Source organism: Blennius ocellaris (assembly GCF_963422515.1).
Source record: "Blennius ocellaris genome assembly, chromosome: 21".
Taxonomy (NCBI): Eukaryota; Metazoa; Chordata; class Actinopteri; order Blenniiformes; family Blenniidae; genus Blennius; species Blennius ocellaris.
The window spans coordinates 4,930,351-4,951,765 of NC_137670.1; the positions used below are offsets into that span (position 1 = coordinate 4,930,351).

The window sequence follows — 21,415 nt, forward strand, 5'->3', positions numbered from 1 at the left end:
ACTCATTTGCTGTGTCAGATTATTAACGCTGAGTTCCACCTGTGTAATACTGATAAAAAAACCTGGAAGGCTGCAAAAAAAAAGAAAACTGGCAAGATTTCCAATACACACACAAAGAAACAGCAGCAGTATCAAATCTCATTACCAACTGTGTCAGTTAGACCCGAAGGACTAAATGAGTTTCAGACCAAAGTCTGCTGAGGCTTAATCAACTAATCAGGAGGCTTTATTAATGACGCCTGCCTTCTCTCATATGTTCCATCAGCTGCATTAATACAATCAGAAGCATGTGTTCTGCATAGGTGGAGAGGAGATGAGGTGGAGAGATGATGGAGATAAGGTGGAGACGATGGAGGTGAGGTGGAGACGATGAAGATGAGGTAGAGCGATGGTGGAGAAGTGTCAGAAGAGAAGGGATAGAAAATGTTATTAATAAAGGCAAGATTTGGTCAGAGAAGTATTAAAAGGAAAATAGCTGACAGGTGGTGTCACAACTCAAAGTTTAATCTGAACAAAGCCTTTAGGGTGACACTCACTCACTCGCTCTCTCTCACTTTCAGACTCTCCATATCTCTCTCTCTGTCTCTCTCTCTCTCTGTCTCTCTCGCTCCTCTTATATAATGAATACAATTAACCTTTGCGCTGCAGTGCACGTTGGCAGCAGCCGGTTTGGGGAGTCAGCGGGGGCTTTCTGTGCTGGACAGAGATTGATTGATGTTCCTGTGGTCAGCGCACTCCTTCAGATCCCCTTTAATTAGCCCCACTCAGGAGAAATGATTAGATGGAGGAGTGGTGGGGAGGCGGGTCGTGGGGACGGGGCGAAGGATGGAAGTGGGAAAGAGGACTGGATGTCACATGCGAGGAGAGGGTGGAAGGACGCCATTTTTAAAATCTGTTTTATTGATCCAGATGACTTGATAATGGATACTAAGACCGCGTTTCCACAACATTTCAAGTGAAAACAAATGGGAGTGTTTTTCTAAAAAGTTCCAATCTCGGGAGCCATTTGCAAAAAGTTGCGGTTTTCAGTGGATCTGAGCATGACGGAGGTGTCTGCAGGCATGCATGTCTTTTAAAACAGGTATATGTTCTATTCAACAGTATTCAAAATATCTGTCAGTGAATTATTCATGGGAGGGGCAGACAGAGGGATAGTGGGGGAGGGGGTTAAAGCATAATCCTTTATGGAAAGGAGGCTGTGATCCCTTTTATTGACAGTGTTGTGACAATAACTTCATACCTGTTCCCAAGGTTAGCCCCAATAACATTTCACTCAAACTGCTAATAAAACAGTAACACCATAAAGCCTCGTTGCGTGCATCGAACGGACTCTGTAATTACACTCCAGCCTATTGTAAAAGTAAATCACAACAAATTATAAGGCTGTAGAAAGTTCGGATGAGCCGGTAATGAGACTGTCGATGCCTTCACCGTCGCCTTTGAGCCGCTTCTTGTCATTTCTTTGGTTGTTTCTGCAAAACATTGCATAAAGCAACAAATCAGCTCAGTGAGTCACAGCTCACTTGTAATTATGTGGGTTTTTTTTTTTTTTTTTTTTTTTAATTCTAACAGTATTGTTTGCGGCTAAACGAAAGGTCCTCACCCTCGTATCACAGTTTGATGTCACTTCACTTCAGCTAATGAGCCCACTTACAGCAGTGCTACAGTCTTGTTAAAAACCTCAACAGCCTCCAGCATCACACAAACAAAAAAGTCGTTACAGGGAAGACGCTGCTTTCTCTTACACTGATGAGTGCCTACGCTCTAATAAGACGATTACACGCCGGCACTGTGCTGATCACGTGACCGAAGTATCCATGGCGAGAAGCGGCGAGCCGGGCGAAACGCTCGCGTGTGACAGACATCGACACAAAGTCGAACGTTGATATTTACTGCTCTTTGGTGAGCTGCGGGGGCGACGTCCCTGCAAACAAATCAATAAGGTGGTATATAGCTTTTCAAGCCATGTCTCTTGAAAGTGTAGTCAATCCGTTTGTAAAATACAGTGTATTCATTGTGATGGGGTTCTCTTCTTCTTAATACCTACCACATACAATACATGACAGGTAATGGGACTTCAGGCTTAAGCCCCTGGAAATCAATAGATGGTGATTTGTCTCGGGTCCCCAGGGGGTGAAATGGGGGTGGGGGCTTCCACGTGTTGTACACCTTTTTTTTTTTTTTTTTTTTTTAAAGGGAAAACAAAAGGACATTTGTTTCCTGCAGATAGTTTACTGATAAAAAAAAAAAGCAAATTTCACACGATTTTACACTCATCAGTGACGCACCTACCGGAACCACGGTTTGAATCCCCCCCCCCCCCCCCCCCCCCCAAGAATCTGTCGGTCTGTCCTGTCGCTTTCTCTTTAATTATCCCCTGACTACAAGTCTCCACCTCTGAGTCTGATTCTGCAGGTTTCTTCCAGTTAAAATGTAGTTTTTCCCTTGCCTAATGTGGAATTGTTGTTTGTTTTTCTTTGCCAACGTGCTTTGAAATAACTGTGTTACACGGTGGTGTAGCAGTTTGCTTTAACTGGTCTTATCTGGGACGTGTTTTTCTGTGTTTGAAATAAGAGTGTATAAACATGCATAATGCAAGGTTTTTATGTATATTTCACAGTATTTTGCACCAGAATGTTTAATTAAAATTGTCTTTGTATTGAAATTGTAGTCATTTTCCATAGTAGTTGTAAAACAGGCATTTTCTTTATATATACTTTGTGCAACGATAAAGAACAACTTTAAAGTTTAAATGTAAAGGTCATCATGGCACTATTTTACCTGTACGGCCCATTTAAGATGAAATTGTGCTGTATGTGGCCTCTGAACCAAAATGGGTTGGACACTCCTGATATAGGAAATACATTAAGAAAATAAAATGTTTAAACTAATGTTTTAACGTGAAGATTGAGTGTTTTTCACATAATTGTGCCCACGTACAAACCTTATACCGCCTTCCAGCAGCACACTGACACTCGGCCACTGAAAACAAGGAGTGAACGAGTGCAATCGGAGGAGATAGAAAGGCAGAGGGGAAAAAAAAAAAAATCTATTGTATCCGTGGGCTATGGAAGAAAATGCCAGGGAGATAGAAAAGCGGACATTTTTAGTTCCAGTCGGGAATCCATTAAGGTCATCCGGAGACGGGAGGGAGGGAGATACGACCCGGCAGGATGTGTTCGAGGCCTGTCAGTCCCCTCACACCGTGCGATTCAAGTACAGACCCGAGTAATTGGATGTTACCGCTACTTTTTTTTTTCTCCCCCCCCCCCTTCTCAGCAGGAATGATGCAGCGCTCATTAGCGCTCCCGGCTCGGTCGCAAAAAGAACAAGGGCAGCCGAGTCAAACTAAATCAAATAATCGGATTTAACCGAGACAACCGGTCAGTTAACCACTCAGTTCAACAACACTGACCAAAAAAAAAAAAAAAGCCTGTTATCAACAGTTCTGCATGTCTATTTCTTATGAAAAATTTTAATAAAATACTTCACACTTTTATTTATTTTTCTCAAGGTAACTGCCCTTTTGTGAAGTAGAGCGGCTCTATGTACTTTATCGTCAATTTGACTTACTTTGCTTTCATTACTTGTATTCATAATAGTAATGGCTCTTCAGATAGAACATGTTAGACAAAATGATGGACAAAATGTTCGTAGATTACGCAGAGAGGGCCACAAACGAGCTTAACAAAAATCCTTTATTGGAATTTGACACGACTCCGTGAAACAATCCAGTGTGGAAATGAGGATTGGCGGCAGTAGCGGTGGCTGCAAGGATTTATGGGTAATGTCAAAGAATATGCGAGCATGCGTGCAAATTTAGATCTCAAGGTCCATTTGCTTATTTCTGCGCGGATTGAGATATTTGGGAAAATTAACTTGTGACCATAACTTTTCTGGTTTGATCCGGTGAGTCACCTCATGAGAAAAGTGTGTGTGACCTCAGACTGCTGAGGAGGTTAAGTGAGGAAGACACATCAAATGAAGATCACATGAGTTTCTCTGGCAATCGCAAAAAAAACAAAAAAACAACAACAAACACATAACAAGAAGATATTTAAACAATCTTGTGTTTATCTGGTTCTGGATGGATTCAAATGGTAGAATTCAACTAAGCCATGAATTGGTTTTGAACAATGTTTAGAACTAAGAAGAAATATGTACTACGAAGATGATGCATTCTGGAAAAGTTGTGTTTTCCCCATGTCCGCAATCAAGGTTTTTTTTGTTGTGTGTTCCCCTGTTTCCATGGAGACATAGTCGAAGCTTTATTTTTAAAGCTTCCACCTTGAAAGCTGTTTTCAAAAAATTGCATTTTCAGTTGATCCAAGTGCCGTTTTCATGTAAACGCCCAAAACACTTGTCTTCCGTTTTCACACGTCCTAAAGCAATGAGCAAGACAGTCTGAAGAATGTACGGAAGTAAAGGTCGAGACATTTGTGTCTAAATGTATCGAGACAAAAGAAAAACCAACAGATCAATGAATATTCAATTAAAGATGCCTAAACCTCTACAAAAGACAGAAACAAAATACAAATAATTTGTTTGTTGCCATGAAGACCATCATGTTAATTCTGCTTTTCATTAACGGTATTATTCCTTTCTGCCGGAAGTGCATTCAAATGCCTTTTTACACTAATTTGTGCCACATTTTTGATTCTTTTCATGTCTTTCCTCATAATGTGCCATGGAAAACAGAATGTACACCTGTAATACCTGATTATTGCTCTCTTTTCAAACGATAGAAACACATCAATGGCCTTTTTTTTGTTTTTTAACACATTCTCATGTTTTACAGAGTTGAGTCATGACGAGAGACTGAAGTGACCAGTGACATTATGCTAGCTGTCAAAACATTAATTTCATTATTTCTGAGTTTTTCGGTTTGATTGTGAGAAGCCAGAGTTGACTAGGAAAGCACTTATTTTGTTGTGGTTGCGTTGTGGAGAAAAGACAACATTTTCACTCTTCAGAACACGTGACGACAACAAGAGAGAGTCCAACGATAAGTCAATCAATCTTAACAGTGAGTGTCATGTTTTACCCGTTCCGTATGTATTCTGTTGCTTCTAGCCTCCGTTAAGCCCCGTTAAGTTTCTCAGTCTGTCTCATTAGAATATGAAAAGAAGGAAAACTTTTGTATTCCCACAAGCCGAAGACACACTCCACCAACTCCAAGCCAAGAAACAATTGACAAACAAACGTGGCTCTTGAGGTTTGATTAATAATTAACTCTCTTAATTAAGTTTCGAGGTTAATTTGGCAGCGTAAAGACTGGTGGAGTGCCAGGTATTCACCCTTGTGGTTTCGGTCATGGGAAAGCTGCAACGCCGAGTCTTCATGGACGCATTGATTCACAGAAGCATCGCGTGCTTCAAAAACCCTTAATGGGGTCGGGTCTGAGCTTCTCTGTTCACCGACGTGAGTTTTAATTTCACTAATCAATCGATTAGACGATTTCTATTGGTGCGAGAGAGAGAGAGCGGGTGCGATGGCGAGTGTCGGTCGGGTGGGATGTGCTGTTAGGTGACGGCCTTCTCGGCCTTTCGGTGGAGTGACACTCACTGAAACTGGGCCACTCGCTTTCCTCTCCAGGCACACTCTGTCTTCTTCGCTCTCTGGCGCTCACCCACACCTACGTGTTGAATAATAATGCCCACGCAGACCTTGCAGTATTGATCGGCTGCCAGAGGACACAAGGTCAAGTCGCACGGTGTCAATATTTAAAGCAGCTCTCAGCACTGGGGACCTCTACCATAACCTTATTAATATGGGGATCTACTTCCCTCTCCTGGCACAAAGACAGGCTTAACGTGGGAGTAGTACTGCATGTCCACACATAAACATACCAAACACACAATACGCACACAGTCCATACTGACGTTGGTTGTTGCGATCTTAGCTGTCGACGGTCGAATAAGATTCGGATTGTCTCCGACACAGTAATGTAATTTTCTACTGTTGTAAAGTCCATAATCATGTAACAGTGACTAATCAAACAATTATGCCACTTCCATTAAACAGGGTGTCCGATTATCTGCGTAATCGGGAGCTGAAATGCTCTCTTGTGCATTAACATCCTGACCTTCCGTCTCCTGCCCTGCACCATGACGGGTAACGGGAAAGACGTGGCTGAGCTCTCCACAACAGCTTGAACTTGGAGAAGAAGCCAGGAGAATTTCATATTTTTATTGTTTTGGCACAGTATTTTTAAAAAAAGGTTCATTATTATCAACATAAATCGATCTAAATTTAAATAAACTGCACAATGAGACAGACAACACCTGTTATGGTGGGAGGGGTCAAGTGTGGACAAAATTAGCCTAAACATGAAAAATGGCAACAAATATGAACAGCAACTTTTCTATGAAGCTAAAATCTTTTTGTTTCAGTTTCAGACTTCACAATTTGAAGTTGAGATAAAAAAACTGAACAGCTGACTGTAAAAATGCATGAGAGAACAGTGAAATAATGCAAATGTTGTTCTCAGAGTTAGTTTATCAGGATCAAAACTGGGAGGAAGTCTTTGTCATCAGATATATCCATACCGACCTAATTCACTCCAAAATCCAACTTGCCTAGCCCATTGAGCCTTGCAGTACAGGTTTGGACCACAAGATGGAGCACTGGATCATTCAATGAAACAGTCCTGGGAATAAATAACACAGTGACTAAAGCTCTTGACCCAGTCTGGCCATCTGCAACTGCCAACCAGAAAAAATGTACAACAGAGGAATGACTTAATGTGGACACAGTTTCCCTTTAAACATTTGTCAATTTGTGTGTACAGAACAATGCTTCTTATTTCTCTTAAGAAGTGTTCATTATGTTTCATTTGCAAAACAAACAACAGTGCCCACTCATGGCCTGGAACGCGAACTACATCGCTTTCTGTGGAAGTGGATATAATTTTCAACACGTTGTTGTGTGAACGTGAAACTCTCCTGAAATGATAAACGTGAAACAATGCGTTTTCACTTTGAGTTACCCAAAACAGAAATTTTGAAACCTTGAATCCTCTGAGTCCAACTGAACCTGGTGCCCTGCTCAGGGAATCCTGCACTCCACTTTGGGAACCCTTGTTCTAAGTTGCAGAAACTGAGATCAGAATTTCTCTTCTAATGTGCTTTTAAACAAAGGCAGACCCGTGCACAACTTTGTGCTTGAGTACCTGTTTAATCACCCGACCTGTCACTCAGTCAGTCACCCAATAACACAGACAGAGGGACCCCAAGGCTCCGGCAGACAGTGTTACTCTCGAGTACAGTCCATTCCAATCAATCGTGGATGCATCTGTGTGTCACTTCTCACCCTGCCGTCGCCCCTCTGAGTCGATCTGCCTCTGGAGCCTGGGAAGCGAAAGGCTTTCCATCAACGGGGCTTATGCTGCGTGCATGTTCGGCCTCTGTTGTTCTCACATTCGCTGTTCTTTCCCCAACACGCGAGCACAGCCAAGATCAGCTAAGTGCTGTCAGCAAGCTTTCTTTCAATCCTCTGGTGCTTCATTTACAGCGCCGTCTGCATGCAGGCGGAAACCGCTCGGCAGACACACTGCTCTATAAGATAAGAGCGATGTTTGCCACATGATTAAGATCTTCCAGTTACCATTAAAGACAGTTTATCTGCCGCCCTAACCCCTCATTCACGCCTTTTGCTTGCTCACAGCCTCTCCAGAGAGAGAGTGATGGAGGTCACAGAGCCACAAGAGGAAACCAGAGAAGCAAGAAGCAATAAAGCAGTAAACGTAAACCGGCAAAAAGCCATTTCTTTATATATTAGGCCATTGCATGAGGAAACCAGCCATGTCCAACAAACACACATGGGAAACTATATTGCACGTGGGATACAGGGGATAATAACAACTGAAATGTGTGAATAGACAAATAAACAGTAATTTTACCATCATTTTTAAGAAAATTTCATTCAGTGTCATCTGAATCCATGAATATCTTCATATGGTAAAATGACTTTCTGAATAGATCTATAATATGAGCTGTATTATCTGGTGATGTTATATCATTTGTTTGCTATGTGCTTTGTTTGGTTTTCTTCTCACACTTTGTCATATTTCAGAATGCCTAAATTTGGTGTAAAGAATTTCGATTTGGCTTGGATTGGAAACATTGAAACAAACACTGAAACAAACTCGATGTTGTAAACTTGGAGCATTGTTGTGCAGTTGGGGCCCGAGACTTTAAGTGGCCAAGACCGAGTCAACGCCAAGACAAGCTTTTTAGGTTTTTAAAAAGATGTCACACATGATTATGGCAAAATTCAAGATAGTGGACAAACTGAAAAGTAATCCTTGTCATTTCATAATAATGGATGACAAAGAGGGAAACTTGTAATACTTGCAAAGTGGATATTTCATCAAAACGGAGGAAACATGACCAATATGCAGAAACATTTGCACACACACACACGCACACACACACACACACACACACACACACACACACACACACGCACGCACGCACGCACGCACGCACGCACGCACGCACGCACGCACGCACGCACGCACACACACAGCAGCGATAACTTTGAATGAATGTCGCGTTTTTGATCCGCTCCGGAGTAAATCTCTCCTCTGCGTTACTCACCTGTACTCCAGTGAGAAGCGGGTCAGCTCCGTGTTGTTGTGGATCCATTTGAACTCCAGAGGCCAGCTTCCTTCCGCCATGCAGGTCAGCACCAGCCTGTTTCGCTCCAGGTGGAGCTGGCTGCGCACCGGCTCCGTCTTGAAGTAAGGAGGCACATCGTCTGCAAAGGAAAATAACGTTTTCACTTATTCATTTGGAAATCTTGATTCGCAACTAATCTGGCAAATACAATGATCCCCGCCCCCCTAAAGAAAAACTCAACAACAACAACAACAACAAAACACCTGAACAACATCTGATTAACAAATACTTGGTTTTAAATCCCACATTCCTCATCCTGGAGGCACACATTTTGCACATGAAAACACAGAGAAGCGAATCTCAGAGAAATTGTGGGAGTTTTAGAAATAATGGCACATATATTGAGTGTGAATCTAACTTTCATTCCGATGAGGTGGGTACAGATAAGAAGCAAACATTGAGACTTGAAAACATTTTGAATGGAGCGACTGAGACATAAAAACAATCGGAGCCGATGCGTACATCCATTTGACTGCAACAGATTGTAAGTGTTCAGATGGTGGGATTGCATTGAGGACAAATCCAATTCCGCTGTATTTGATTATCATGGGTATGTAAACATTAGGATGCCACACTGCAGATGGGAGAAGAAAACAAAAGAAAACAAAAAAAAAAAACAAATATGCAGAAACGTCACATTTGGAGCTTCCAGACCCGGCGCGATTCACAGTTGTGATTTTGAGTTACTTTGAGGAGTGTCTGAGGCATCTGGCTAACAGGAAAGAGAAAGCGCAGGCATCAAGTCAAAAGGAATTGGTCTTGCTTCTCCCGCTCGGTGTATTTGCGTGTCAGTAACTCATTGGCACTTTCCTCCGAGCTAGACGGAGCAGACAGGAGAGGAGTAAAGCCAAGGAGGAGGCATGAAATCCTTTCATCACCCGTTCGCCTCCGCTCCGTTTCGCCCTGTCTTTCGCTCCTTCTGTGTCTCCTGAACACGCTCTGTTGAGTGTGAAGGAGCGGATTGAGGAAGACCGGCGAGAGCCTCTCCACAGGGTGATGCGCACACCACGATATTTATATCTCAATCAGGAGGGCCTCACAGAGAAGCTGCCAAGGTCCCTCCAGGTTGTAATATCTCACCCTCAACAAATGATGCACAAAACCGGGAGCTCACTTCACCATCATTGTACATATAGAGCACATTAATTGGATGGTTGGATGATATAATTATCAAATTGACTGATAATCAGGCATTGAAATTAAACTGTCAGGATGATGTATAGCGTCGATATTTCGCACCTCGACAAACGCAGTGAAGGTGGACTGATAAGAGCTAAAGAATGAGGTGGAAAATAGGGGATGAAAGTAAAAGCAGAGTGAAGAACCAAAAATGATTTACAAGCATTTCGCTTTCCGTCAAAGAGTCACATGAACAACGGAGGTTTCTCGTCACTTCGTTTCATGAGACGGCTCGTCTTGATGGGGATCGAACTCTCGTAGAGTTGGGCTGCGATTAGTGATAAAAGGACGGATGTTTTTGACAGTGAAGAGGAGTGGTGACAACTATAAACAGTAAGGACGAAAGATAAGGAACAAATGAATGAAGTGGAAATGCAATTTTATCACACTTAAACCCAAAACTTCCTTATGATTTTAGGTCATAAGGAAAAGCACAATTACAAAAGCTGCTCATTTTCGGGGCGCTATCGCCCGAAACGGACACCGACCAAAGAGGGAGAAAAGCTTGACAAAGTAGAAACCAGGCTCATTGATTGGTCGACAGTGGAACTCATACCCCATTCGCCGGCTCGTGGGGATTCATAGTCTTCTGAACAGATATCAACGAGCACCATCCTCACCATTTCTTCCTCACTCGTTTAACATTTCCTCTCTGCTTAGTATCTGCTTCTCCGGACTCATGCGGTTAGCTTTGGTTGTTTACCTCCATAAACGTACTCTAAAGGACACCATCTGTGTCTGTCTGGAACTCAGTTCATCTGTAAGTGAACCGAGACCCACGTTTTCAAGTTGACCAGAGTTCGAGTCTTCGATCCGGACAAGAGTCCAGGCGAGCTTCTACACCTCCAACCAATCCCTGAAAACAATGCTGGTGTGAACGCACTTTACTCACAATAAGGTGACAAATGCAGACAAAACAAGAAGCCAAAGACTGGGGCCTCATTTACACAACAACTCCCATGGCAATTTATGATGAGGACGGGAGAATCTGGGCGAAACATTGTAAAGGTATGCTTCAAAAGCCTTGGGTGCCTGACGGGAAGGAAAAAGAAAATACTTCTAAACTGTAGTTTAGCTCCCATAGATGTACCGACTGATTCTGCAGCTGCACGAGGCCAGAGAAGTTATGAAACAACCCGAGATAATCAATTAAGAGGCGTCAAAGAACTTAGAAATAATTTCTCAGCTTATAAGTGGAAATACTTTTGCCTTGGCTGAGCAGAGATAAATCATGTGCTGCACACAGAGATACGCACAATGAGAAGTGTTGCAGATGAATAAATAGCAGTTGTTTGCGGTTCAAAAAGTGCAAACACATTTCAATAAGTTGATGATGAATATTCATAAATCCCCTGCACCTTCTTGATGCATATTTATCACCAGCTCTTTAGTGGTATTTCTGACTTGTGGTAACCTGAGCGTGGCCCAGCTAGCAAGGATAAATATTTATAACAAATACGAGAAGACAAAGGATACTCAATAAAATACCACACAGTATTGATCTGCCGGTTTCCGCTCACATTACTACCTCGTGTTTTTGACTCGAAAATTGGGCCCCTTGCCATTCCGACTGCAGTGCATTCTGTTAAAATCTGATCCCTTAAGCTAGTCAAACATGAAGAAAGCCTCCATGCAGCGGAATCATGAAAAGCAGAGTCAAAACAGAGAAGCGGCTAATCAGAGAGTCACACTGTGAAGTGAAGCCTCCGTCGGCGCAGAGAGAGAATACACAATGAACCAGAAGAAAAATGAACCTTTAGGTTAAGTGATATAAGGGGGGAAAAAAATAGATGTATGAGAGAGCGGCATGGCAGACAGAGGGCTTAGCAGATGCAAAATAGAGATAAAATGGAAAACAGACTTTGAGCGGCCTTTAGAGTTGAAGTGCCTGGGCATCTCCCAAAGCAGTGTGGGTTAATGCTATGCCTGGCACCGAGGAAGATAGGCTGAAAATGAGGGAGATTGAGACATGCAAAAGTGATCGGAGATGGCTGAGACTAATTGTTCCCTGGCGATGTGCGCTCCGCTTTTATCTTCGATGAGGAGATAAAACAGAATGAGGTGAGAGGCGGAATCAGATGAGGGAGAGAGACAGAGAGAGAGAGAGAGAGAGAGAGAGGGGACAAGCCGGGCAGAATTACAGTTGAGTGGGAGGAAAGGGAGGGTCGGATGCAAAACAAAATGCAAGCGTGCATACTGTATCACCCACAGATAGCCATCCACCCACTGGAGTGTGTGAGGCCACAGAAAGCATTGATCAGTGATGAATATCTCCAATAACTCTCCTCATTAGAAAGTCCACGAGAGCTCATCAGTGCTATCAAACAGCGGAATCAGCACAAGCAGTTTCAGCGAAAAAAAGAAAAAAAACACTCTGGGGACATAATAACTAAGGGCTGCAGGCCAGGATTATTTTTTATTAATGATTAACATGTCAATTATCTTGGCCTCAATCAATCATAATCTCATGATTGCATATTATATGAAGGTCAGGAAATAGTGGAACAATTCCCTACCCTGATAATTACTTCAAGGAATCAGCACTGATTCACGTGATTTTAAGTATTTTGTTTTTGATGGAAAGTTTTTGTCACAATGTATTTGACTAAAATGAGATGTAAACTAAAAACAGACGCACAAGCAGGAAAGCTAAGATATTGTTGACACTTTCGCCAATGAATAAAAAAAAAAAAAAGAAAGACAAATAAACCTCAGGACTGAAACCAATTTGTTCTTGATTCACAGTGATTATGGTTGATAGGCTTAGTTTTCAAATGTGCCAAATGAAGATTCGCATTTGTTGTTTTTCTTAAAATCGCTCCACATTTTGTTCCTATGAAACAACCAAGTAAAGTAAACACAGCTATTTCCAAACACACATTCATTAGTTGGAATCTTTGAAAAAAACTAAAATCTTTACAATACTTTGTTGACAAAAAACTAAAACTGTTTCGATGGCTAAAGTATCTGTTAAGCATTATTTATCTATATTCATCTCTGTCTTATCCAACTTTAGGTCGACAAATAGGCTGGTTACACCTTCAACTCATCCATCCATCACAGAGTTAACATCAGTGCTACTGAGGTCCAAGTTATACGCGAGTGTACGATGTAAATCCACTTATTTACCCCCCCCCCCCCCAATGATGATAATAAATGACTCCCTTCACTGTTTTTGATTGCCTCATACTTGCTGCACTCAATGGTTTGATTGGTTAATGTCTTTGTTTACTATGCAACATGAGGATTTATGAGCCAATCGGAGGCGGGGGGGTTATCATGATGAGGCAATTATGGCTAACTTTTAATTTGACCAGATCTAACAAATTTCCACTAAATAGAGTAGTCTTACATGCATCTGTTTGAAAAAAAAAACAAAAAACAAAAAAAGTTTCTGAGCTTTAAAAGAAGGCGAAAATTGAGTGTATACCCACTTCTCCTGGGATCAGTATTCACCACTGGTTATCACAAACACATATTCATGCCTTTGGGCCATTTTAGCGTCACCAATTAGCCTCGAAGCCTCAAAACCATGTTTTGAGACTGTGGACAAACACCTGAAAATACATCACAAGCGCATGTTTTGATGATGCACCCATTACACAAATGAATTGCCAACTAAAGTTTTAAGAAAAAGCAATTCAGGGAACATTGAACAAAATGTACATTCACATGCCGCCAAGTAGAACAGCCTTCTCGGTTATCAGTGAGGCGAACGAAGTGACCGGCAGCACACACTTCCTGCTGCATCTCCGCAATGGCGTGCGGTCTTCCTCAGCTTGGCGCCCTCCGGCATCGACAACAGAACGCACTCAATAAACCCACACAGGGAATTGCATCAGTTATTTTGCACGACAGGTTGAATTTTTCCGACTGAGCTCCATCTATTTTTTTTAAATGTAAAAAAATAGAATACATAAATATTAAAGAAACTGATTTATTTGCATTTTACAAAAAAAGTGAATGAGTAAAATGTAGTTAGTATGTTGTGAAGCAGAGACACAGGAGGGTTTCAGGACATGATGATAGCTGACGTAATTCAGAATTTAATGAACTATAAGAGACATACTAGCCTCTAGAAGTGAAGCCAAACATGTAGGTAATGGGAATACTCGGGTAATATCATTAATGTTATGCAACAGCAGTGACATGAAATGTAGACAGCCAATGAAATGCATTCATAGACGAACCCGAGCCAACATCTACCAGACATTTGTGTGCCTTCCAAAAAAAGGAGTCAGAATGTGTGCGCGTGTGTGTGTGTGTTCCTCATCTGCATCCAGCACAGCCCATGCCAGAGTGATGGCCCCGCTCGGCCCCCGAGTCGCAGTGTGCTTGGGGTGAGTGTGTACGTGGGGGGGGGTTAGTGTGTCACAAGCAAGTCTGCAGCACAGTCAATTAAATCAGCTCGCTCATTAATGAGAACAGTGCCAGGTACAAATGCCTGCCCCAGGCTGAGAATCCATAATTGAGGAGAAGTTGGAGGATTTATTTCTGAAATAACAAGAGCAACAATCTCAAAAAAAAAAAAAAAAAAAAAAGAGTCTCCCATTTCTCTCCAGAAACTTCATGATGAAAGGTCAAAACAAGGCTTTACATTGTCACCATGTCGCCTGGGGTGTAATGGCTGGTACTTTCAAGGCAAAATGGGAATTCAGTCGTTTATAAGTGGAATCTACACAGGTGTCCACACACTTTTCCATTTTAGCCTCTTAAGACATTCTTTATTTCATTCAGTGCTACTTGGATGGATAGATGGATGGATAGATGGATGGATGAATGGATGGGTGATGGATGGATGGATGGATGGATGGACTGATGTACAGATAGATGAAAAGTACTGAGTTTCCTTAAAAAAAATCAGTTTTAACTCAACGTGACTTAATTCAGATGTAACATTCCGACCTTTTTCAAATTACTTTAATCAACCTGTGACCCCAGGCAAAGTGTGTTCCCACCTGTACTCTGAAACACAAGGTGGTTTCAAGTCTTGTAGAAAGAATACAAACCATTAAACCGAAGGTAAAGAAAGCCGAACATTGGCCCCATTAATCTCATCTGTAATCATGTACTTTTTCAAGGACAGCTATTCCCTTGTTGAAATGCAAAACTTCTACAAAATACGACTAAAGAAGTCCTTCTTAGTATATTTAAGCGCTGGCGAGCGTTTCAAATGGCACATTTTCTCAGCTGTTGCGTGCCCACAGTGGTCTCCGCAGAGCTGAGTTTTAACGGAGAAGTCACTTAGTTTCCCAGAAGGCCGAGGTAATGCAGCTGCAGCAGCCACAACTACCAACCTCCCAACTAGCCGCATCCTCCGGGGCCCGGCGCTACCGGACACAGCATACATATTTCAGCTGTAGCCTAGGGGGCTCCCACACACAAACATACACACACACACACACACAGAAATAGTGGCAGTCAATGCAGCCAGTCGACATTGCATCTAAGGTGAACCTGCGTCTGGAGCTCCGGGACCGTTCGTGGTTTCACGCGTGATTTGTTTATTTTGACACAATGTGCATTTGTTTGTTGCAATTCTTTGATGGCAGGTGTCAGAATGTGTTTACAATGTTGATAAGGATGGAAGTTTTCTGGTGGTCTAGCTGAGCCGCTAATGGTCCCGCTGGGTGTGAAAATCTGTTCCACTGTCTGTCTTTATTTAGCACGCTGGTCTAGATCTCTTGCTGCGGCTATATACTGTGTGTGTGTGTGTGTGTGTGTGTGTGTGTGTGTGTGTGTGTGTGTAAATGTGAGGAAATGCGTGGGAAGGGCTCCAAAACGTAATGTATATGAATGTGCTACTGTAAAATTGGCAGACGTCTGTGAGCTGACTGATATTTTACTCATCCCTCAGAGACACCCAAACCCAGGCCAGCTCCTGATTTCCACTAGCCGGCGTCCATGATGCAGATTCATATAAATAGCAAATTACATAAACCTAATCAGCTGTGCCCGGATCGGCTCAAATGTACATTGTACGTACATAATTTATCCAATCATGCACATATATGTGCTCAATCGGGCATGTCTTGCTCTTGCTCACAGCTTTTGGCACTTCTCCAGTGTGTTACCATCGACCTGTTTTGTTCCATTCATTGCTCAGTGATGCCTCATGCTTGTGCTCCGCCCCTTCCTGGCACTGCATTTCCCAGAAGGCCACCCTGCCAGATTTTTTACTGCCGCTGGTTGGCTCTGCTCGTGCGACTTTAATTCAGCAAGTCCAAAAAAAAATACACACCCTGTAGCTTAATATACCCAGAAGAGAATCATCAAGTTCCTCTGTGATTGCAATGCAATTCTTTAAATCACCCAAGATACTCAGTATATCCATCTGTTTGTGGCTACAAAAGACAAGTTACAAGATGCTTTCAAGTCCTTAGTATTATAACAGGGGTGTCAAACATAAGGCCCGTGGGCTAAAACCAGTCCACACAAGGATACAAAGCTGGCCAAAAACCTTGGGGAAAACATTGTTTTTAAAAAAATTTCTATACTTTGCACCACAACCAATAAAAAAGTTAGCATTTAAAGGTTATAAAGGCACTATTTTACTGGTCCAGCCTACTCCAGATAAAATTGCGTTGTATGTGGCCCCTGAACAAAAATGTGTTTGACACCCCTCATAGATATAGATAAATATCAACATATCATGATATTGTAAGGACACTTCACAAAGTTCCAGAAGGCTAACTTTCTGAAAAGTAACTCCTGGTTAAATATTGGATATGTCAAAAGATTTAACAGAATTCAATGAAGTTGATTATAACACTCCACGCCCCCCCAAAAAAATCTCAATTTATGCGGCACATGAATATTGAACAGTTTTCTCCTTTTTGTTCAGCTCTCATCAAGCGTCGGATAAGGACAGCGGTTCCCGGCCACAATCAATCAGGGCCGCTCAAATATTAAAAGTGTCTGCCTCTTTAAACACGCTGGGCAAAGAGGGATAGCAGCCGTAAATCTATGAGCTAACCTTTAGCCGCGACAGACTAAGCTCTCAGCTTGCATGCTTACCTTTATCACTTAACCCACAGCAATACTTCCACCGGCTCCGGTAATGACTTTCAAAGCCACACGGAGCTGATAAAGTCGTGAAAGACCCACACACAAAGAAAAAAAGATAATCACACAGTCTAAAAAAAAGACGTGATTTATTGTATGCTATTACATATATCTATATTCTGTTACGATTACATGATTGCCTGTTTCCTCTACATACTAACGTGTGTGTGTGTGTGTGTGTGTGTTGGTTTGTGTGTGAGCTTACTCAGGAGCAAGCTGGTTTAATTTCCCACAAGATCCAGAAAGAAAAATCTCCTTAGTGGAGGAGTGTGGTGCACAGTACACTGAGCATATTATGCTATTATGTTTATGGAGGCAAATCAATTCCTGCATTATGGGACACGGTAACTCTGAGAATCGTCTCATGTGTCAGGATCATATGGATAAAAATTCTGCATGAAGTCTTTCAGATAACCTTTTGCTATGCCCTGATCAGGTCTTTGGATATAAGCGCTCCTTTTGCATTAAGAATATAAAAGAAAGCATCCAAATTCCTGACTTTTTGTACGATATTGTATTAGGCGAGAAATATAAATAATAAGCTACATGCTAAACCGTTTCAGGGGCTCAAACACCAGCGATGATTAAAGTATGACTGATGCACTCAATGACCACGAGCTTGGTGTGTTAGTCTACAGTCTACGGTATGCATAGCGCAGTGCATACATAAAGGCTGCGCCCCACGGTACAGAACAGCCTTCGTGTATTTTTTGGGAGTATGAATTCTACCTAATGGCATTTAATAAATACTAGTGTCGGTAATTGGTAAGTTGCTAAAAATGGCATCGGTGAATCTCTTGATTTTAGCAAGTATGAGACTCAGGCAATGTTATTGCAATACGAAGAAATAAAGCAGACATAGTGGATAAGGGCTGCACGCACACACACACACACACACACACACACACACACACACACACACACACACACACACACACACACACACACACACGCCTCAGTGACCTGGCTTAAGGATGGGGTGTGTCTGCAGTCCACCGACAGCCTGCTGAAAAATTAACACTGTGGAACAATGTTCTTCACCTCTCAATAATGTATGTGCAGGTTACAGCAGGGGAGTCACAGACAGGGGGCAGCGATGGGGGGTGGGTTATGTCTTTTTATCACTCACTGTGTACAACACGCGCACACACACACACCCGCGTGCACACACACACACGCCAATACACTACATGTAGCTGCCCATGCATGCACGAGTGCTCATCAGGCTCAAAGTGTGAATAAACTGAGCAGAATATCGCCCGTGCCTCTAAAATCACACTTTTAACACTCGTCTGGGACACCGCCATGATATTTACATCACATTTTTAATCAGAACAGACTCTCACACGAAATACTCCAAAATACCACTTTGGTGTGAGAAGAGCGTCCAGACCAGCAGGTTGCATCATTCTCTTCTATAATGTCATTAATGTACTCTGCTTATTGTCATGTTTTATAGTGTTTTTCTCTCCACACTCTCAGCACTCATACCAAACTTATGTGTGTTGTTGAGGTATTCAGACTAACATAGGTTGATTCTTCAGTTATAAATGGAGCGTCTCTCTATGGCTGTCTCATCAGTTTACAGTATGCGTGTTGTTTAGTTGCCATGGCGATACAGCATCACATGATCAGGATCATGACGATAGTTCCTTAATCTTTTTCCACATTCGGCAAAAGTAATGGAATGTATTCCAGGCAGAGATGAATCACTTTTATTGAAATATTAAGAAGCACAAAAACACACACATAAACATGCATTTGTGTGCGCGCACGCACACACACACACACACACACACACACACACACACACACACACACACACACACACACACACACACACACACACACACACACACACACACACACACACACACACACACACACACACACACACACACAGTCTCTGTACAGTATTTACAGTATTCTGAGCATGTTAACATCAGCCCCGGTCAAAATAATCTTTCAGGCAGATCTGATTGGCACTGTTTGCAAAAGGCCCTGAATTCCAGTCACCTCTCCAAAGGAACCATCTGTTCACATTAAAACTGAAAGAAACACCTGTAAATAAACGTGGTCAAGGAAAAAAAGAAGTATTACACTCTTTCAAAATAATGTTACCAAGGTGAGTGTCGACACATTGTGCTCTGTTCTACGAATATATATTGAGAGTCTACTTGCTTTAAAAGAGAAATTTGGGGTATAATTGTCTAAATTGCCACTTAGCAGGGATGATTAGTGCGGGTCAATACGCAGAGCGTTTGATAACTGAGGTAGTTTGAAGGAGAGGCCATTATCCAGCATCTCTTCCCATCCAGCGCTCGTTCATTCTGAAGTGTGGCAGGAAACAATTCCACTTCATGGTCTTGTTAGAAGCCTTTTAATGTGCCAGAGTGGGATTTTTAGTCAGCCTTAGTTATTGCCACATATCAGCTACTTGTAGAGAGAGAACAAAAAAAAAAAAAAAAGAAGCCTGAATAAATGTCATTTTAACATGGGTTCCTCTCCGTTTGTGTTTTTTCTGCTTCACTAAAACTGTAATCTGCATTTAGATTCTCCCATGACATTCACTGAAGGTAGTGACTGTCACTGTTAATACTCTGTGTGTTGCTGTTTACCTCGAGTAATTGTACACTTGTTTGCAGAGATACAGCATCCATACAAATGCTCATGTTACCCAGCAATTTATGCATTTGTATACCGCCGTGCCGGCTTTAATGCAAACAGCAGGCGGATTCTCACTGGTGATCTTTTATTTTCGTCTTTCTCCCACACACACACACACACACACACACACACACACACACACACACACACACACACACACACACACACGCAACGCAGTAAGCTGCGGGTCTATGCTGCATGCATGTGCACGTCGCCCACCTCATCCATCTCATCCCCATCTCTGTTGGTGGCTTTATGCTCGTCACACCGAGACAAAGCTTCATACATATAAACAACCAGACCCCCCCCCCCCCCCCCCCCATTCCCGTGACAAACACACGCACACGCTGCATGTTTTCGAGAGTTTGCAGGTTCGAATCTCATAGCTGCGGCTCTTTGAGCATGACCTTTGAACACTATCGGCTCCTCTAAGTGCCGTAATTTAGCCGCACCTCCAGATCCTAGAAATTGGATGGGAAAAAAAGGATTTTGCCGAGGGGATTAATAAAGTATGATTGGATTAGTTCATGTCTAAATAATGGCCATGTTTTCACTCCTCAGCAAGCCAATTAGCTCCTTCATGCTTTATGCTATACATTGTTCTTTGGCCTCCCACGGTGTTTTCTCACAGTAGGTTTTGTCCCACTCGGATTACCTCCACTGGGCTCATTTCTGTTATTTGAAGTGTTGGAAGAGACAAAACAAAGCCTATAAAGACCTCAATTGAATGATTCAACACTTTCTTTTCTGCTGCTTCTCTGTTTGGACATAAATTGTAACAAATAGATTATTCATTAACCAACCAGGATGTCATATCATATTCAACGGTTACATGACGTTTCATTGTTTTTGCGTTGTTGGGCCACTAATGGGTGCTGTTGGTTGTTTTTGTAATGAAACTACACACATGTACGGAAATAACAATACACTATAAACATTAAGAATGGGAGTACACGGACATTTTAATATTATACATTGTTAATGCGGTGACTGTACACTATAAAACCACCAAGTCCCAGGAGAATATGGACTGGGAGTCATGAAACTCTGGAGGCTGCCATGTTTGTTTTTGTCCATCTACTGAGCATGTGCAGAACAACTATTTAATATTGCTGTAGTGCATATGAGCAGTGGTAGCATTTCAAAATCTGACAGAATCTGAGGATTATCGAAAAGTTGCTTTTTTTATTAAAATGAACATTTTCCCTGTTTCCATGGAGAAAGCGCAGCTTTCATAAAGTTACGTGTTCAGTAGCTGTGAGCACATTCGTCATAGAAATGAGCAGCTAAAACAAAACTTTTGAACTTTTTAATTGAAGACATTAAAAAGAGCCTTAGATCCGTGGTTAAATAAACTAAATGCTGCAACACGTCAAGCCATACCTAAGATTCTGTCAAAATTATGGGAAAAAAAACCCCAAAAACTTTTTTCTTTACTTAATTAGCAGTCGGGTCAAAAACTTACAGAGGAGTTCATTTAAATGGTATTATAAAAAAGCCTTTCAGACTCCAGTTAGCGTCCATATTTGTTCCTTTTGTGTTTTGTCCTCTGTGCTGTACTTGGATGTTATTAACGCTTTCGGCAGCTATTCAAAGTCTGTAATGTTTCATTGAATAGCTCACAATTTAAGTATCATTAGTGATCAACCTACTGTTAGAGGGAATAGCCGGGTCAAAGGGAAGATGGAAAGAAAACGAGTGACTCACTGAACAGCTGGATTAAAGTGGGCTAATGGAACAGAGCGATTATAAGGATGGAGTCATACGTGCACACGCACACTTTCAAGCTCTCTGGACAATACTTTCACTTACAGTCACATTTC

The 21,415-nt window shown here is 42.0% G+C and overlaps 1 protein-coding gene across 1 annotated transcript in view; it reads right to left on the reverse strand.

The window, feature by feature from the left end:
- Positions 1-21,415, reverse strand: part of sdk2b (sidekick cell adhesion molecule 2b) — a 284,284-nt gene that overhangs the window by 73,164 nt on the left and 189,705 nt on the right. Inside the window, exon 2 of the mRNA XM_080516865.1 lies at positions 8,601-8,760. Coding sequence (XP_080372991.1) covers positions 8,601-8,760 — 160 coding nt within the window. The remainder of the gene's footprint in view (positions 1-8,600; positions 8,761-21,415) is intronic.